This window comes from Natrix helvetica, assembly GCF_964273705.1.
Source record: "Natrix helvetica genome assembly, chromosome: 9".
Taxonomy (NCBI): Eukaryota; Metazoa; Chordata; class Lepidosauria; order Squamata; family Natricidae; genus Natrix; species Natrix helvetica.
In genome coordinates, this window is record NC_138560.1 from 8,881,801 (window position 1) to 8,900,545 (window position 18,745).

An 18,745-nucleotide genomic window follows, 5' to 3' on the forward strand; every position below is an offset into this window, starting at 1 on the left:
CCCTTTTTGGGGTCGGACATAAATGATAATAAACATAAACATCCTCAAACCCCCATAACTTTAACCTTAAACTATCTAGCATTGACCTCGCCCCTTTCCTAAGAGGTTTGTAAGGGGGCAAGCATAAGTACACCTACCGTCCCTGTCCTATTGCCCCCATTTATTCATACCCATTTCCTGTGTTCATGTCCATGTTTATACTTACACCTGTTATCTCGTACATGTTTGACAAAACAAACAAACAGCCATGAAGGCAGGTTGACTGTTGAGTGCCCAAAATGAAGTCACATGATTGGAAGGGTGGGCTGGATGTCGAAAGCTTCAAATCTGGATCATGTCCCTTTTGCGGGGTCGGATATAAATGAACATTAAATAAGCAACCAGTCAGAAGTCAAGGACTTCCCGTATTCCATGCTGGCATTCAGCATCTTAAGCAAGCAGCACACGCCCCTCCCCCATGAATTACACTTCCTTGGGTGAATTTGCTCACAGATGAAATGTGCCCCAAATAACTAGGTTGGTAAGACACATTTAAGTGAATCAATTAAAGACTTAGCTGCAGCTGCATTCTCACAATAGGCTAAGATTAGTTTTATTATTGGATAGTGTTTGGCACAATGGGGGAACCCGGAGAAAGGTACTGTATGAACTTAGTAGGATTCAACATGCAAATACAACAAAATGGACTAAGGCAATGAAACAAACACATTTTATGCACTCAGTCATTGCGTCAAAAAAGCAGTAAATTGGAGGCATTATAAAGGAAACCTTATTAAAACAAGGAACAACAATTTAAACCATTTGTAAACTAGTTATAGGTAGGTGATTAATCCTAGCTTTGAATGCCATTGCTGCAAGACAATAACCATATAGGTTAACTCAGCAACCAAGTTAAGTATTTTGTGCAATGTACTAAGGTATGCAATTACTGTTAAGTTTAATTGCTTCTATTAAATAAAAATATTCTAATTTAAGCATGTCTCTGATGTGAACACAATGAAGCAAAATTCTTGCACCAAGAAAAAAGAAAATGCATATCTGTCATTATTATTCCCTCCCTTATTGGGTTCCAATCCAGAAATTCCAAGCTGGGGATTTTATTCACACAGCAACCTATTCATCCAAAACTTAAATACTTTATTGAACTTCTTCTGCTCACCTTCAGCCACTGCAGTGTAGCAAGAGGATTCCCACTTGGAGAAATGCAGGTCAGTTTCAGTTCCTTGTTTTTTACAACTGCTCCTGTGTAGCCCTTGATGACAGGCAGCTGAGGTGGGACTGTCAAAAAAAAAAGAACCACTTTCAAAAGCACTTTAGACTTTAGACACTTTAGACACTTAGGGGAAGTGGCACTAAACTTTTGGAAGTTCTTAGCATCTTTCCTGGAGTGTGGTGCACCTTGTAATTTCCTCCCACAAAGCTTCATCTGTATTCCAAGGTTGATGAACCTTTCATCCATTAGAACACTGTTTCTCAGCCTTGGCAAAAACTTCAACTCCCAGAATTCCCCACCTGGTTTGTTTTAAGAACGGTCTCAAAAACACCGTTCATGATCTCAACCAGTAGTGGGATTCATTTTTTTTTTACTCTCAGTTCTCTGGCAGTGGTGCGGTGGGCGTGGCTTGGTGGGGTGTGGCGGGGGAAGGTTACTGCAAAATCCCCATTCCCTCCCCACCCCACTAACCTGCTTTCCAGCTCCGTTCTCCTGTTCAGGGCAACAGAAGAAGAACCAAGCCATCCGCTGGGACTTGGGAGGCAGCAAATACATTGAGGCAGAGCCAGCCATAGGTGGTATTTGCCAGTTCTCCAAACTACTCAAAACTTTCACAACTGGTTCTCCAGAACCGGTCAGAACTGGCTGAATACCGCCTCTGATCTCAACGATTTACCTCGGTTGATCTTATCCATTTATTTTCCTTAGATGGCATTCCTGGTTTCCGTCCCCTTCTTCATTATATTTACTCGGAGTGGTTTCTCTTCTGTCTTGTTCTCCTCCTTCCTTCCATCCTCCTCCTTTCTCTCTCCCCAGCCCACTTCCTTTTGTGTTTGTTTGTTTTTATTAACACAGTAATAAGAGTTGCCTTGAGCCCTGGTGCAGTTATTTTGATGACACTTCCTTAATCCTTGGGTAAAAGGCCTGACAAAGCATTCCAAACAACTTACACAGGATATTCAGGGTGAAGCTGACAATGACTGGTATTAAAGTCACTGTGTTCACAGCCTTGCAGGTCAGCAGTTCCTTGTTGTCTGAACTCTGGGGAATGAACCTGGAAGAAAACATTAAAAAAAATAGTTGTGGGGTCTTAAGCCCTTGAAGCTGGGAAAGATCAAGGACCTGCACAGATTTCAGTAAGAGATCTTTAGAGTTAGATTAGAGGTAGATACAGAATCTTGGGAACTGGAGTGGGAAGCCCCCACCCACCCACCTCCTAGAATAGGGATCTCCCTGTCGTTGGTTGGCTCCACAATTGATAGGGCTTTTGGTTAGGACAAGTAGAGGAAAAAGGACGCCGCGCTAGGAGGAGAGACTCTATGGTGGGGGAACCGGACTTCCGGCCCGCTTCAGAAATGAATGAGGGAGCTTCCTGTTAGGATCTTTGTGGCTCTTTGAGTGTTTATGGTTGCCAACCCCTGTCCTAGAAGAATGAAATATTTTGGGAAATATTAAAAAGGCAGAATATTATATTTCCCTAAAGGAGAAACGGAGAAACATGCTCTTAAAGACAAGAAAGCAGCCCCCAAGTCTTTCTTAATAGCCCAAAGCAGATGCCAGCACAGGGATAAAGAGCTTATTGAAAGAGGAAGACAAGTGCCTAGATAGCTCTATTCATAAGCAAAGCAAATCCTGTCGGCAGAAGCCCATTCAAGACAGGATATTTCGAAACTCTGTCCAGCAAAATTTGACAGCTGACCAAAGCAGGGTGGTAGGATTAGAAAGCAGCCCCTCACCCAAGATTCAACACAGGATGGAAAGCCACTAGCCACAATAGGAATTGCCCAACCCCCTTTCAGCACACAATCCCCTTCATTGCACCACTAGCCCCAGAACAGTTCAGACTTCAAAGTCACAGAAACCTATAAAGATCCATCCGTTCATTCAACCATTTCAGCTGACCCAGGACTGCCTTTGCGGTTCTGTTCCATAAACTATCTTTCCAATCACCCTCCATGTTGTCTCCAGCATTTTTATCCCAGCTTGGAACTGAACCAAATGGATATTTCTTCCAACACTGGTTTTGGAATGTCCCCGCTCTCATTTATAATGGGTTAATTAAAGTAGAATGTTTTGAACGATTTGCAATGCTTCTTCTTCTGAATGGAATCCTGCATTCAGTTTTGGTCGCCACGATGTAGAAACGATGTGGAGACTCGAGAAAGAGTGCAGAGAAGAGCAACCAAGATGATTAGGGGACTGGAGACTAAAACATATGAAGAACGGTTGCAGGAACTGGGCATGTCTAGTTTAATGAAAAGAAGGACTAGGGGAAACATGATAGCAGTGTTCCAATATCTCAGGAGTTGCCACAAAGAAGGGGGAGTCAAACTATTCTCCAAGGCACCTGAGTGTAGAACAAGAAGCAATGGGTGGAAACTAATCAAGGAGAGAAGCAACTTAGAACTGAGGAGAAATTTCCTGACAGTTAGAACAATTAATCAGTGGAACAGCTTGCCTCCAGAAGTTGTGAATGCCCCAACACTGGAAGCCTTTAAGAAGATGTTGGATAACCATATATAGGGTTTCCTGCCTAGGCAGGGGGTTGGACTAGAAGACCTCCAAGGTCCCTTCCAACTCTGCTATTGTATTGTATTGTATTCCCAGGTTTCTCACTACCTGGACTGAGTTGTAAAGAGATAAACCACCACTGGCCTCATTTTTTGTCTCCTGGTAGTTTATTTCTGCTTTCCTTTACAATCCTGTCCCAGTGTTACCTACGATTTCTCACAGGGGAGGCTTTCAACATTAGTATTGCAAGAGTAGTCCTGAACTGATGGGGTCTGACTAGGACCGGGATGGCAAATCTATGGCACGCGTGCCACAGGTGGCATGCAGCGCCCTCTCTGTGGGCACACGAGCCATCGCCCCAGTTCAGCTCCTCCGCCCATGTGTACATGCCTCCCACCGGCCAGCTGGTCTTCGGTCTCTGTGCGCATGCACGCGGGGCAAGCGGTGGGCCACAGGGGCGTGTGCAGGGGGCACCTGGGGGCATGCATGCGCGAGGGCGTGCAAGCATTGCCTTTGGGGGGTTTGGGCACACGCACGTTTTGGGCACTTGGTTCAGAAAAAGTTAACCAGCACTGGACTAGGACTTTTGGGACCTTTTCTTTTCAACATCTTATTTCCATTTTGCAAAAGAATAGCGAGCTTCAACTGAGGATTGCTTTCCTGAAGACCAGTCGTGCAATTCATGGCAAACACAAGATACGAATTTACGTCTTCTGGTTCTTAGAAACCTGAAATATCACCCACTGAGTAAGAAAAACTAACAGCTGCCAATCTCCTTGAGACCCTTGTTCAGCTCTTCCTTACCTCAACGTGGCCTCAGTGCTGAAGAGTTTCTCTGCAGAGCCCGGTTGGATAGTAGATGTCACATCTGCCAGTTCTTCGTCAGCTGGATTTTAAAAAAAAGGTAATAAAACTTCAGATTACACACATTAATGGCTACAGATTTGTAACTACAGCTTCTATTAGCCCGGTGTGCCCTTCCGATGGATTGGATTACTGTAATTTTTATAATTGTTAGGAAGTTGGATATGAAGGTCATTCAGGCCATTTCCTGACTAGTCATTTCACCCGCATAGAAAGAGTTCGAAAAGGTTTGAAAATTCTACAGAGAAGCACCCATTGTCAGTTTTAAATAAGGATAGAGAAACCAGGTAACATATTAAATATCAGACTACGAGAACAGAATGGTTACATTCATGTGACGTGCGTTGCCCAATTGAATGTTTTGGCTTCACGTGACATCCAATGCAGGGGTGGGCTTCAAAAATTTCAGCAATGGGTTCTCTACCAGTTGCTGGGTGGGCGTGGCCATGGTGCGTGTGGCCTAGTCAGCCTCTTGCACCACGGGGAGGGGGACATTTTCATCTTCCCCAGGCGCCGGAGGCGTTCCTCGAGCCTTTGGGAGGGTGAAAACTGCTTCTCACAGGCTCCAGAGGCCCTCCACGAGACCAGAAATGGCCCCCTTTCTGGCCTTCCATAACTTCTGGGTGGCCCATTTTCCCCCCATCCCCAAGCCTCTACGCCCTGCACTTACCTGGCATCCAAAATGGGCTGCATGGAGACTCCTGGGTGGGGAGGGGTGGGAGGGGAGGGGCAGGGTAGGCTGGGCCAGCCAGGGGTGAGATTTGGAGGTTCTCTGAACCAGCCATAATGTTAGCTATGGGTTCTCCTGAACACAGGCAAACCCATAGTAGCCCACCCCTGGTCCAATGTCACTATAATGTATTAAGACAGTGATTGAGCTCCCAAACATGTTATATAATCACTCAGTCTCTTCCAACTTTTTATGACCTGATGGACATTATTTCTCCAGGATTGACCATTGTTTCATTGAGTCCTTGTAAGCACCTGCTTGTATCATCAGAAATTAGTCACCTTGCTTTCGGTTGGCCTCTTTTATCAATTGCCTTTGATTTTTTTCCCAAGCATCAGAGTCTTCCCCAATGACTCATTTGATGTCCAAAATATCTAAAGTGTAGCTTCATTATTAACACATCCAGTGATGCACTGGGTTTTACTTCATCTAGTATTCAATTATTTCGCTGAAGATGTTGAACCACAAGTCCTCCAAGCTCATTTTAATCTAATCCACATATTAGATGAACTGAGCCACAGAATGTGAGCGAAAGAGAAGGGCTTGGAAATATTTGTAGATGGGAGTTAGCTAAAATTGGAAAGACAGCCATGGGTAAATTGCCTGCATTGCTTTGTGAGATATCTTCTGCCTCGCAATCCTTCTTTTGCCTCTGTTTATTTGGCCTGGGCAAGACAGCTGTGATTCCTCTCCGTGCGGCATTTTCCTTCCCACCCCCGCAAGTCTCTTCGTATTATAAAGATAATTTATGTTGTCTCAGAGCCTCAACGGGCAGTTCCAAATTGTTGGAAGAGTCAGGACTTTCTTTCCATGCTTCCAGTAGCTGACCGGATGAGGCCTGCAACATCTGGAACTAATGAAAAGGAAAGTCAGAGAAGCAACCCAATTGCTGCTACCGGTAGAAGCAAGGGGTTGCATTGTTTTGCAAAATCATTTCCAGGGACTGTTTTGCTCCTGCCTTCTCAGAATGAAGCATCTTCTGCTTGGGTTCTGCTAGTACAGCAACATCTTTAAGGGATCCCATGTCGACATTCAGTGCAATTAGATCTCCAGTTTGTTCATTGGTGGTCTTTTCCATGGTGTAAATCAGGGGTGTCAAACTCAATTTCATTGAGGGCCGCATCAAGGTTGTGCTTGACCTCAGGGGGGGCAGGGGGGCATGGCCGGGGGAGGGGGGCATGGCCAGCTCGATGTCATTTGTGTCGGGGGCTCCTGTGATGGCCTGAGTGCTCTGCCAGCAAAAACAGGCTCCCGAGCTCCATTTTCAGCTGCGACTGCCTCCTGCAACCCTCTGCCAGCAAAAACGGCACTCAGGAGAACTCCATGTGGCCTTTGTGAGCTCCATTTTTGGCGGTGACAGCCTCCTGCAACCCTCTTCCAGTGAAAAAGAAGCTTGGGAGGGCCATGGACCAATCCTTCACTGTTTTCAGGGCAGCTCCTGTGGGCCAGAACTAAGCACCCCATGGGTTGGATGCTGCCTGCAGGCCTTGAGTTTGACACCCCTGGTGTAAATTGTTATCTCAGGCTTTGAATCCACAAATGACGGCTTGCAGGGTGACTTTCCCCAGGAACAGTTTCTGCAAAGTAACCCTGAATTGCTGTATCTGTCTTGAACTTCTCACCCCTCACAGACACAGCAGGTTCCCTTGTGTTTTGCACAAAAAGCCCATGAAACATTTACTGATGCTCGGTAAGTTCTGCCATTCCTGCAATTCCTACTGGCTATGAAAGAATGTATATAGCCGCTGACATGAATTCAAAAAAGCAGGGGGGTGGGAAGGAAACGGTCGCTGGGATGCTCAAGCAACGGGCTCACCTTTGCAGAAGGTAATCTCAGCTGGTGGTCGGGCATCCTTCACTTGGCAGCGCAGGGTGTATTCCATGCCAGCAATCCAAGTCACCACACTGTTAGCCTCGTACTCTACAAAAAGGGGCCTTTTGACGGGAACTGCGAGGAAAAGAAGTAAAGTGAAGGATTGGTGTATGATTGTTTTAAAATTCTGTTTTTAATTCTCTCCTTTTTTAATGGTACAGGTAGTCCTTGACTTATGAGCATAATTGAGATGGGAATTTCCATTGCTAAGTAATAGCAATAGCACTTAGACTTATATACCACTTCATAGTGCTTTTTGCAGCCTTCTCTAAGCGGTTTACAGAATCAGCTTATTGCCCTCCAACAATCTAGGTCCTCATTCTACCCACCTCGGAAGGGTGGAAGGCTGAGCCAACCTTGAGCCTGGTGAGATTCGAAGTGCCAAATTTTTGGGAGCCGGCAATCAGCAGAAGTAGCCTGCAATACTGCATTCTAACCACTGCACAGCCATAGCTCTTAGTAAGGTGGCTGTTAAGTAAGTCATACCCAATTATACAACCTTTTTGCCACAGTTGTTAAATGAATCAGGCGGTCACTAAGCAAATCTGGCTTCCTCCAATTGACTTTGCTTGTCCGAAACGGGCCATGAAGGTTAGAAATGGTGAGCTCATGGTGGCAAGATGCTATATCTGTCATAAATGCATGCACTTAAAATTTGACCATGGGGATGCTATGTCCGTTATAAGTGTGAAGACAGCTCATAAGTCTTTTTTTTTTTCCCCAGTGGCATTGTAGCTTTGAACAGTAGCTACATTTTGGAGTAACTCATATTCTAATACAGAAAATTCTTAAAATGAAGATAAAGATGAAATCAGAAACTTTCCTTCTGGATTTAATGGAAAGAGAATTGGGGAAAAAATTGGCATCTGGATCTTATACTGTATGTTGATGGCAGCAAGACTAATGCATGGCTACAGAAGTTGATGGGGATGGGAGAGATGGATAAATCGACTGTTTTGGTTAAAGAAAAGAATGCAACTACTTTTATTGCTACATGGAAACCACGTCTGGACTTTGTGCTTGAGGTGGACAAAAAACGAAACGTTGATTTTGCGTTTTACTGATTGGCGTTATAGAAATGGCTGTTTTATATTGTTTTGGAAAAGTAAAAAGTTGAGGTCCGATGTTAGTGTTTTAATCTACTGCAACAGAGAGAGTCGGAAGTCAATGTCTTTTTTTCCTTTTCTTCCTCTCCCCCATGACTTTTCCTCTCCTTTTTCCTCCCCGCTGTGTCCTATTATTTGCTTTCATATTTTTATAGTTTATTCTAAAATCTAATAAAAAATGCTTTTAAAAAAAAAAGAACAGTTGCTAAATGAATGGTTGCGTGCTAAAGACTGCCTCCTATGCCCGTGATGGAAAACCTATGGCACGCGTGCCACAAGAGCCATATATGCCACCACGGCAGCCCTTGGCAGTGCTCAGCTCCAGTGCCCATGCCCGTACCAGCCAGCTAATTTTCGGCCTTCCAGAGGGCCGGGGGAAGCTGTTTTCGCCCTTCCCAGGCTTCAGGAAAGCCTCCGGAGCCTGGGGAGGGTGAAAATTCACACACACACCCTGTACGGAGGTCGCTCGTGCATGCATGGTGAGGGTCACTCGTGCATGTGCAGGTGGGGGTCGCTCAAAAACAGTTAGCCATCACCGACCTCTGCTATCTTTGAAACTAGAGTTTTTCTAACATAGCTTGTGAGTTTCTAGCTGCATTGGATTGAAGAAGAAAAGGGTTTTCTGCCCAATTTCTGGGGGCATTCCTACAAATCACATTCCTGGAGAAACACCGAAGAGTTAATAAAGGTTAAATTAGGTTAGGGTCGATTATATTAAAGGAGAGACACGCAACCTTTTGGCAGTGGCGGTTGCACATTTTAAATCACTTCTTTTGGCAGCAAAAGAAGCCAGCCATGAGGTCATGTTTGGATTGATTCCACCTAAAGGGTAGGTGAGCGTAATGTGAATGAAGTGTGTTAAGCCCATCAGAAATTTCACATGTCTACTTCATTTGTCTCCTACCCAAAAGGAGGGTGTGATGTCATCCTAAGTGGAGTCCGAGGCCAATTGTTGTTGTTGTTTTTTAAAGTTTTCCTGCAGACTATTGACTGCTCATTCTGAGTGGGGTTTTTCAGCCCCGCCTCCTCTGCTCGTCTAAAAATATCCCTCCAATTAATGATGCATAAGATTTGAATATTTTCTGGAGGAGATTGAGAAGGAGAAGGTGATACATTGAACTGTCCGTTGTGCTGAAATGATCTCTGTTGAATCCTGGAAGAGGACGCTGTAATACTAATTTAAATAGGACAGCAAAGATGCCAACGTTCCTTAGATGCCCTCTGAAGATGCCCCACAAATGTACCCACTCATTGAATTAACCGACCTTTTCGTGACATTGAATGATCCATAAATTGGCCGGATGTCCTGCACAACAAACCAAATTGCAAAAACTAACCTAAGTTCAAACAAACCAAAGCATAGCATGCGATTTGTCATTGATCTGGTTAAACCCATTGTTGTGAGTAGAAGTTACTGTGGTTTCTCTTTATTTCTCATATTAACAATGGTTCCTATAATCTAGGGGTGTCAAACTCAAGGCCCACAGGCCGGATCCAGCCCAAGGGGTGCTGAAATTTGGCCTGCGGGGCTCAGCTGGAAATATCAGAGGACTAGACTGCGGTGCCTCTGCTGGCCAAAATGGGCCCCCGCATGGCCCATCTCCCCAACCTCCAGCAACACTCTGCCAGCCAAAAATGGGCCGTGTGGAGGCCTTTGCTGCAGGAGGCCATCCAGGCCAAAAACGGAGTGTGAGGGTGGGCTGTGTGTAGGCTCCATTTTGACCAGTGGGGTGCTGCAGGAGGCATCCATCCCATCTCCCTTCCTCCCCACCCCCTTACCCCCGCTGGCCCACAGAGGATAACTACAATGCTGATCCTGCTCTCGAAGAAATCCAGTTTGACACCCCTGCTAGAATCAAAGTTGAGTTCCAGAGATCTTCCTAAGGCAGCGTGACTCCAGCTATACTTACCAAGCACTGTCAGTTGCCCTCTATGGGAAATTATGCCAGTGCTTTTTTCTGTGGGCCCAACCTGGCATTCATAGAAGGCATCGTCTTCCAATTGGCTCTTTATGACTTGCAGGTTATATATCCCTAAAGCAACAAGACGCAAGCAAAAAAAAAAAAAAGATAGGCGCATTTGGTTCATATTAATTCTATTCATGAGTTACACCCTAGCCTAACTCTGCCCATACAACCTTGGGGCAGATTCCTCTCCAGTCACAACGGGGCATCTTACTTCTAACCCATCCTCCTGTGAAGTAAGTGAGGCAAAACGTATCTAAAACGGGAGGTATGGGGCCTAAGAACATTAGCCGTGCCTCCGAAATAATGGATTGCAATACTGGGACTCATTTGCTCAGTTCAAAAGCAAATCAGCCAATTATTTTCCCGTCTTCATAACTTATGAAGTAAAGCTTAGGAAAGTCTTCCCAACCTTTTCTCACTCCCCCATCTGTCTTCTTTGAAATTCTTTTTCACCAAAGTAATGGGAAACTGGGCAAAGATTGCTTTACAAGAGCTTTCAAGTCGAGGCTATCTGCAGGGAAAGTCAAGGAAGTCAAGAGAAAGGCTACAACGGCTCGATCAAAGCCCAAAGAGAAGGACTTGAGAACAGCACTTCTGAATGGAGTTTTCATTCTGGTTTAGGACCATCTGAGGATCCCCCAAATGGTTTTGCATGTTGCTTAGAGAGAGAGTTCAGCTTTCGGGTGGGCTGTAAGCACAAAGTCAGAATGGCTTTCTTTTTTTGTTAGGTTGCCTTGATTAATGGCAATGGGGTGCCCCCCAAGAACTTAGTTCCTCATGACTGCTGCCACAGTCGGTGGCCCAATTAAGCAATGATTAAGAGGACTCTGAGGGGTTCAGCAAAGCTTTGGATAAGTCACAATCGGCCTCCAGGATTAAGGTTGTACACCCTTGTCAAGTAAAAATCTCTCTCAAGTGTGTCTCGCCTATGATCCATGCTCAAAGGTTCACAGGTTTAAAATAATTTTTAAAAAATGTACACTGAAGTGAACTTTTAAAAAAAAGGAAACACAAAATATAAAAGGATACAGCTGCCAAAAATAATAATAAACCAAGTGGTGGGTTCCTAACTGATTTGCTACCCATTTTGCTGAGAGGGTGTTTTGCTGTGGCCTTACTCCCAAGTCGACCCTTCTTCTTTAGCTGTTCCCTTCATCTGGCAACTCTGTGCACATCAGGAACAGGCTCCAGCTGTTCATCTGCCTCACTGATGTCTGACTCTGAAGGCAGCTGATAACTGTCAGATGGCTCTGGCCCCATCTCTGCCTCTGATGCAGAGCCCTCGTCGTAACCTTCCCCAGACTCCAGGACTGGCCCGTGTTCCTCCCCAACCTCCTCACTGTCCGAATCTGCTGGCCACTGGTGGGCCACAACAAGGGGGGAGGAGATTTGTTCTTTCAGACTTCCAAGATTCTCTCAATGTAGATTTACAATGAAGTGCAAGTGGCGCATCTGATTGTGATTCCAATCTGATTTACCCCGCAAAGGCAACGCTGTCCCACTTTGGGCCTCTCAGCCTCCAGCACAGTACAGGAACTTTCCAGCCTAGTGGGAACTTCTGTTTGAAGCCAGTTCGTATTTCTCCAAAGATCTCACCTTTGCTAGTCTCACCCGTCATGCTATAACGGGGGAACCGAGGGATGCTCCAGTTGGGGCCCAGTAAAAGCCCATCCTTCACCCATTGCACGGTGCCAGAGGGGTTCTCCACCTCACACTTCAGCAGAGCTGTCTCCCCTTCAACAATGGTGACATTCTCTGGCTCCACACGGAAAACCTGTTGAAGCATCTCTGCTTGGCAACCTACCAAAACATGGGCAAAAACAGGGCCAAAAACATGGAGGGATCTCAGCAGTTGAAGATGATGGGGAAACAAATAGATTTTAAACCTGAACTGTTTTTATTAGGCACTAGCCAATAACCTGGCATTGCCCGGGTATTTATTTATAGGGGGGAAATGTCCGGACCAAACTTAATTTCTATTGTTGGATTTTCCACCTTACCAGACGGAGCCCCCTTGTGGAATACTGTAAAGCTGTTACCATGGTAACTCCACTGCGCTGTACAGTAGAAGCCATTTTACGACAGTACAGTAGAAGCCATTTAAAGCCACAACAGACTGCATCTTAACAGAACACACACCTCGAGGTGTGTTAAGGATGTCTTACCCCCACAGCATTTTTCTCCAGAGAGTAATCATTTATGTACCAAGTTTGGTTGAAATTGCTCAAGACGTTCCAGAGTTATGCTGGAACACACACACACACACACACACACACACACACACACACACACACACACACACACACACACACACACACACACACACACACACACACACATATATATATATATATATATACACACAGCCATTTTTATATAGAGATAATATCAGAAAAACATGATCAGCAAAATATATATTTAATATTACATGCCCTAACAGCAGCAAGGATTATATTCACACAATATTGGAAAAATGAAGAAGCACCAGGAGATGAAGAGATAATTAGGAAGATACTAGATTGTGCAGGAATGGATAGACATACATTGAAAATTAAACACAAAAAAGACATAGAATATTATCAAACATGGAACTTATTTTACTAGTGGTTGGGGGGAAAGGGTTGGAAATTAAGAATGTAATCTATATTGTTAAGCAAATTAACTATCCATACAACACAATGTTTATTCTTCTTCTTGTGCCCTATTCGTCATGGGATGTTGGCGATCATGTTGGCAAATCCTATTTTTATCAACAGCCACATGAAAAAGTACTGCTTAAACAATGTTTATTAAGCACTAGCAACTGTAAACAATAGAAAATTAATAAAATTTATTTTTTAAAAAAATCTCAGCAGTTGAGTTGCTTGTTCAAAGTCAGCCAATTCTGTTCCGAGCTCAACACAAACTGTGTAAAGAATGTTTCATTTGGAAAAGCTGAGAAAGTCTGCTTAGAGAGAAAGGAGGAGAAAATTGGAGGAGAGGGGTAAAAGCCTACATTCAAACATTATTCTTTTGCTCTGTCAGCTGTGTCACACTTCTACCTGCTACTATCTGATCTGCTGGAGAAAGATCAAAACATTGGAGGCAGGCGAGGTACGCCAGCCCGATGCAGATTTAAATTTTGCTCCTTTGCTTATCCTTTTAAGTAATATTATCTGCCATACGCATTCACGCCGGTAGTCAGTTCGACATGGTGATTAAAGGAAATGGACTAGATTAAGTGGGAGACAATGAGTTCTAGTTCCACATTAGGCCAGCTGAGTGACCTTGGGCCAGTCGCTGTCTGTCAATCCTAGGAAGAAGGCAAAGCAAACCACCTGAAAATATTACAGAATAACCTGCATGGATTTGCCACATCTGTATATTTACGCATAAAGGTAAAGGTTCCCCTCTCACATATGTGCTAGTTGTTCCCAACTCTAGGGGGTGGTGTTCATCTCCTTTTCAAAGCTGAAAAGCCAGCGCTGTCCGAAAACGTCTCTGTGGCCATGTGGCCGGCATGACTAAATGCCGAAGGGCGCATAGAACGTTGTAACCTTCCCACCAAAGAAGGTCCCTATTTTTCTACTTGCATTTTTACATGCTTTCGAACTGCTAGGTTGGCAGAAGCTGGGACAAGTAATGGGAGCTCACCCCGTCAAGCAGCGCTAGGGATTCGAACCGCCGAACTGCCGACCTTTCTGATCAACAAGCTCAGTGTCTTAGCCACTGAGCCACCGCGTCTGATGATGTTACCTAATTTGGGTAATGAAATGTCTGCAAGAAAACAACCAACTTCAGAGAGCACCTGGGACTCCTCCATGCAGTGTTTTCACATATAAAATATCAATCGATTGAAACAAGCTGTACTACATTTTCTGTTCCCCTTGAATGTTATAGCCAGGTTCCTCTATGTCTCTTATTGGGACCGAAACATAGAATAGTGCCCCATCCTTCTGCTGGGTTCTTTTTGCTGAATGTTCTCACCTTTGTTCACCTCCAGGATAAAGTAGACAATCAGGGGAACAAGCAAGCCACAATATGCCATTCCTACTTGCCGATGATCTGGAGGTTAAGAAACCAGGTTTTCCAGGTGTTTACAATCCTGCAAACAGTTGTCAGACAAGAATTGACTGAGCAAACGGTAGACACGAAAGTAGTTGCCACATTCTGTATTCACCGAAAATACTCTTCAAGATACATGCAATATATTGGGGGGGGGGGGGGGGCACAATTAGCTGGAGTTCACATAGCACTATATGTGAGATACAGACAGAGACATCGGGAGATCCTCGAAGTTCACCCTAAGCTCAGCCTTTTCTGGGGATGTAGCTGCTAAGTCAGGGGGGTCAAACTCAATTTCATTGGGGGCCGCATCAGGGTAGTGTTCAACATCTGGGGGTCGAGGGTGTGGCCAGGATGGGTGTGGTCAGCTCGACATCCGTTTTCGACTGCAAGGGCCTCCTGCAGCCGTCTGCCGGTGAAGGGCTGCAGGAGGCCGTCACAGCCAAAAATGGACCTTAGGAGGGCCCCATGCAGCCTTCCCAACCTCCGTTTTCACTGGCAGAGGCATTGCGGGCCAGTTCTTCACTGTTTCCAGGGCCAGATCTAAGCACCCTGCGGGCAGCATTCAACCCACAGGTCTTGAGCTTGACACCACTGTGCTAAGTCTTTAACTCAGTGGCTCTTGAACCTTGGGGTACCAGGGACCAATTATGTGGAGTGAGGTTTTTCCGCAGTCCAGAAGGGGTGTGGTTTTGTGTGCTGCCTGCATCCCACGGATGGGGCTTCGCTTGCTTGTGCAGCCCAGTTTCTGGTATGCCATGGACCAGTGTCGGTGATCCACGGCCCGGGCGTTCGGGACCCCTGCTTTAACTAACCCAGCTGAGTTTGTTGTATAAAAACACCTTGTAATTATCCCACCGAAATCATTCATGGCATTCTGCACCACTTATTCCTGATGTAATTGTTACTAATAATAAGATCAGGCATTTCTGAGACTGCAAGCAAATAGGCATCCCAGAGTGAGTCTGTCTGTCTTTCTTTCACGTTAAAAGCACCTGATTAAATCTGAATAAATTGACAGACACTTCCACTGCAAGTTTCCGGAGGGCAACAGACTGCGATTCTCAAATTATTCCTTTGTTTCTTTCAGAAATGGCAAGTGCACCGAGCAGTGAGAAGGACGTAAACCAGAAGGAATGTAGAAGGTTAGAATCTATTATAAGGTCCCGTTGTCCAGAGTGGAGAGAGCAAATGAATCTTTACACTGTTTTAAGAACTGTATTGTCAGCTCTTTTCCCCCCCACTCTGCTCTTGTGTCTTAAACAGCCATCTCATCCACAGAGACTTGGTTAGTCAAGCTGCAATGTCAAAAAAATAAGCCCTATTGAGCACAATGGAGCTAACTTCGGGTTGTTACATCTATTTAAAACCGTGCAGTGGGTCGTTACTTATTTTGATTCTGGGAGGAGGGGTAAACACTTCACCTGCTAATTTCCTCCGGGTAATTCTTGATCGGAAGCAGAAGACAGGCTGGTGAGAAAGAAAAAGTCAGCTCTGTCTACTATTGCCCTTGAACTCTCTGTATTTAAAACTCTGCAGTAGGCTTTCGTTTAGCCCCGAGCTAGGGAGGAAAAGAATGCATCTGCAAGGTTTGTATAGCTGACCTGGTTAAGTGGGTTGCATTACAACACAGCCTCTAATTCAGCGGATAGAACTAGAGTTACAGCTCAGAGAAGGAGACTACACACAATTTAAAAGAGGAAAATATCAGCTGAAAAGAGTAATATATAATATAGTTTAGCTTTCCCCAAATGTCTGCCTTGCCACCCCCCAGAAATTTGGCTGCGTCGTCGGCTGAAAGTTCTTCATCACTAGGCAAAACTATCTGGAGAGCACCTAAAGGGAGGAAGAAATTGGGGGGGGGGGGGTAATCTTTCTCCAATTCTCCATGAATGAATGGCCAGCTGGAATCTTATGAACAGGGGAGATTTTAATACAGTCCTACCCTCCCACGATGGGTATTAAAGGAGAAATCTGTTTTTTGAGTATGGAACTGTCAGGAGTCTGAGTCCAATCTTTCTGATCCATCTTAGATCTCAACTTTGTTTCTTCGTAGTCTTTCCAGGTGAAGAAAGCATGGAATAATGAAGCTATTGCAAAGGTAAAGGTAAGGTAAAGGTTCCCCTCGCACATATGTGCTAGTCGTTCCCGACTCTAGGGGACGGTGTTCATCTCCGTTTCAAAGCTAAAGAGCCAGCGCTATCTGAAGACGTCTCCGTGGTCATGTGGCCGGCATGACTAGATGCCGAAGGTGCACAGAACGCTGTTACCTTCCCACCAAAGTGGTCCCTATTTTTCTACTTGCATTTTTTACATGCTTTTGAACTGCTAGGTTGGCAGAAGCTGGGACAAGTAACAGGAGCTCAGTCCGTTACGTGGCGCTAGGGATTCGAACTGCCAAACTGCCAACCATTCTGATGGACAAGCTCAGCATCTTAGCCACTGAACCACCGCTTCCCACACTGCAAAGATAGGAAGCCTAAATTTATACATCAAGGGGATGTATAATATACCAGTATACAATAGATACAGACTTAAGGTAAATTGTACCAAACTCGATTGCAGAAAATACGACTTTACCAACAGAGTGGTCAATGCCTGGAATGCATTACCTGACTCAGGGTTTCTTCCCCAAACCCCCACAACTTTAACCTGAGACTGTCTACCGTTGACCTCACCCCTTTCCTAAGAGGTCTGTAAGGGTCATGCATAAGCGCATCAATGCGTCTACCATCCCTGTCCTAACGTCCCCATTTATTTATATCCATTTCATATACTCATAATCTTGTATATACTTGTATCTATTATCCTATACAAACTTGACAAAACAAATAAATAAATGAAAATGAATAAACAGGACAGCCTTCTTGATGCAAGAAATCCAAAAGTAGAACATCCCCTTCCTGGCTTCTGTTTCTCCTTAAAGACCCCAGCAAGGTAAGAAGGTTGGTATCTCCTGAAGATCCCTTGACATTAGAGTCATTTCCAAATTTTCTCTGCCATGAAGAAGTTTCTCCAGCTCAAGTCAACTCCCGTTGACTTCAAGCCAATAAAACTAGCACTGGCTTCTTAATGTAGCTCTCTTCAGAAATTGAAGAGAGTTCTGTTGACTTTTTGGATGTTCTTTGGAAGCACCAGCCCGTCCTTCCCTTCTCATTCTTACCTTCTTCAGTGTGTTAGATTGCCGCAAGTGATTGTTCCCAGCCTCTCCAGAAGTGGGACTGCCAAGTCAGTGAGATGGCTGGCATTCCAGTTCTGTCCCTCCTCCACATAACTGTGCTATATGACCTGCCCACTTCTAGGCCTTCCAAGAATGTAAGGAAATTTTTTTTAAAAAGTAATACTAATAAGAGGTCCCCCTACATCATGATAGAAACTGTATCTTGGCTGGAGATGTTGAATTGATCGTAGCAACTCTTTCACATAGACTGTCAACCAATTCTTTTTACCTGCATTTCCTCTTCCTCCTGCATCATCATCATTGCCAACATTATTTTAATTTTGTTTCCTTTTGAGTGTCCTTGGAGGCATCCCTCAATGGGAACGATCAGCTTTGCAAAAAGTCCTCCACCATTTGCTTTGCATTCAGAATGAAATCATCAAAACACGAAGACACCATTTCCCAGTTTTTCCATGCAGTAGGGGAAAAAAATATGATAAAAGGGATATAAACAAATGAAAATCTCAGTAAATGATAAGATGCTCTGTTTGGGTTTGGCCAAGCCCGGTGCTAAGCTCAGCGTGATGCATGATACTAGATAATTGTGAAGTAATTAGGAAGCCAAGGTCTAACAGTTCATGACTAAGCATGATGTATACACCTAATCACACTGTTATTTTCCCACTAAGCAGTTGCTAGTTTGCTTTGGTGAACCTTTAATAGAAATTCCTGGTCATGCAGCTGTTATAGCACCCAAAGCTTGTGTGTGTGTGTGTGTGTGTGTGTGTGTGTGTATGAGAGAGGGAGAGAGAGAAGGAGGGAGGGAGAGGGAGAGAGAGACTCTCAAAGTCAGCCATGGCCATAGACCCATTTAATGGCTAAGGCAGGACTATAACTCACAATCTCCTGGTGAATGGCTCAAGATCACCCAGCCTAAGGCAGACCTAAAACTCACAGTCTCCTAGTCTGTAGCCTGGTGCCTTAAACACTAAACCAAAGTGACTCTTCTTGTTGAGAGAGAGAGAAATAGGTTTTGTGTCTCTCTGTGTGTCTGTATGTGTAGCTATCTATTTTTCTACATAATATAAATTAAAGCTGTTTTTAAAGGTGAGATCAAAACTAATACAAATCAATGTAAAGTTAGAAAATGAAATACAAGAGAAAGCTAAAGTTCAAGAAAAAGGGGGGAAAGAAAGAAAAATAAGAAAGAAACAAGATAGAAAGTAATTTCCCCTCTTGTCTAGAGTAGTTATAAGTACAATTATAAAATTAGCCTT

General features: G+C 44.5%; 1 protein-coding gene across 1 annotated transcript in view; it reads right to left on the minus strand.

Moving 5' to 3' along the window:
* Positions 1-17,860, minus strand: part of NPHS1 (NPHS1 adhesion molecule, nephrin) — a 49,128-nt gene extending 31,268 nt beyond the window's left edge. Inside the window, exons 1-8 of the mRNA XM_081962144.1 lie at positions 17,758-17,860; positions 14,231-14,348; positions 11,861-12,064; positions 10,208-10,330; positions 7,135-7,266; positions 4,529-4,610; positions 2,164-2,267; positions 1,160-1,278 (exon numbers count right to left, since the gene is read on the minus strand). Of these exons, the coding sequence (XP_081818270.1) occupies positions 1,160-1,278; positions 2,164-2,267; positions 4,529-4,610; positions 7,135-7,266; positions 10,208-10,330; positions 11,861-12,064; positions 14,231-14,291 (825 nt within the window). The 5' untranslated portion in view covers positions 14,292-14,348; positions 17,758-17,860. The remainder of the gene's footprint in view (positions 1-1,159; positions 1,279-2,163; positions 2,268-4,528; positions 4,611-7,134; positions 7,267-10,207; positions 10,331-11,860; positions 12,065-14,230; positions 14,349-17,757) is intronic.
* Positions 17,861-18,745: the final 885 nt, after the last annotated feature.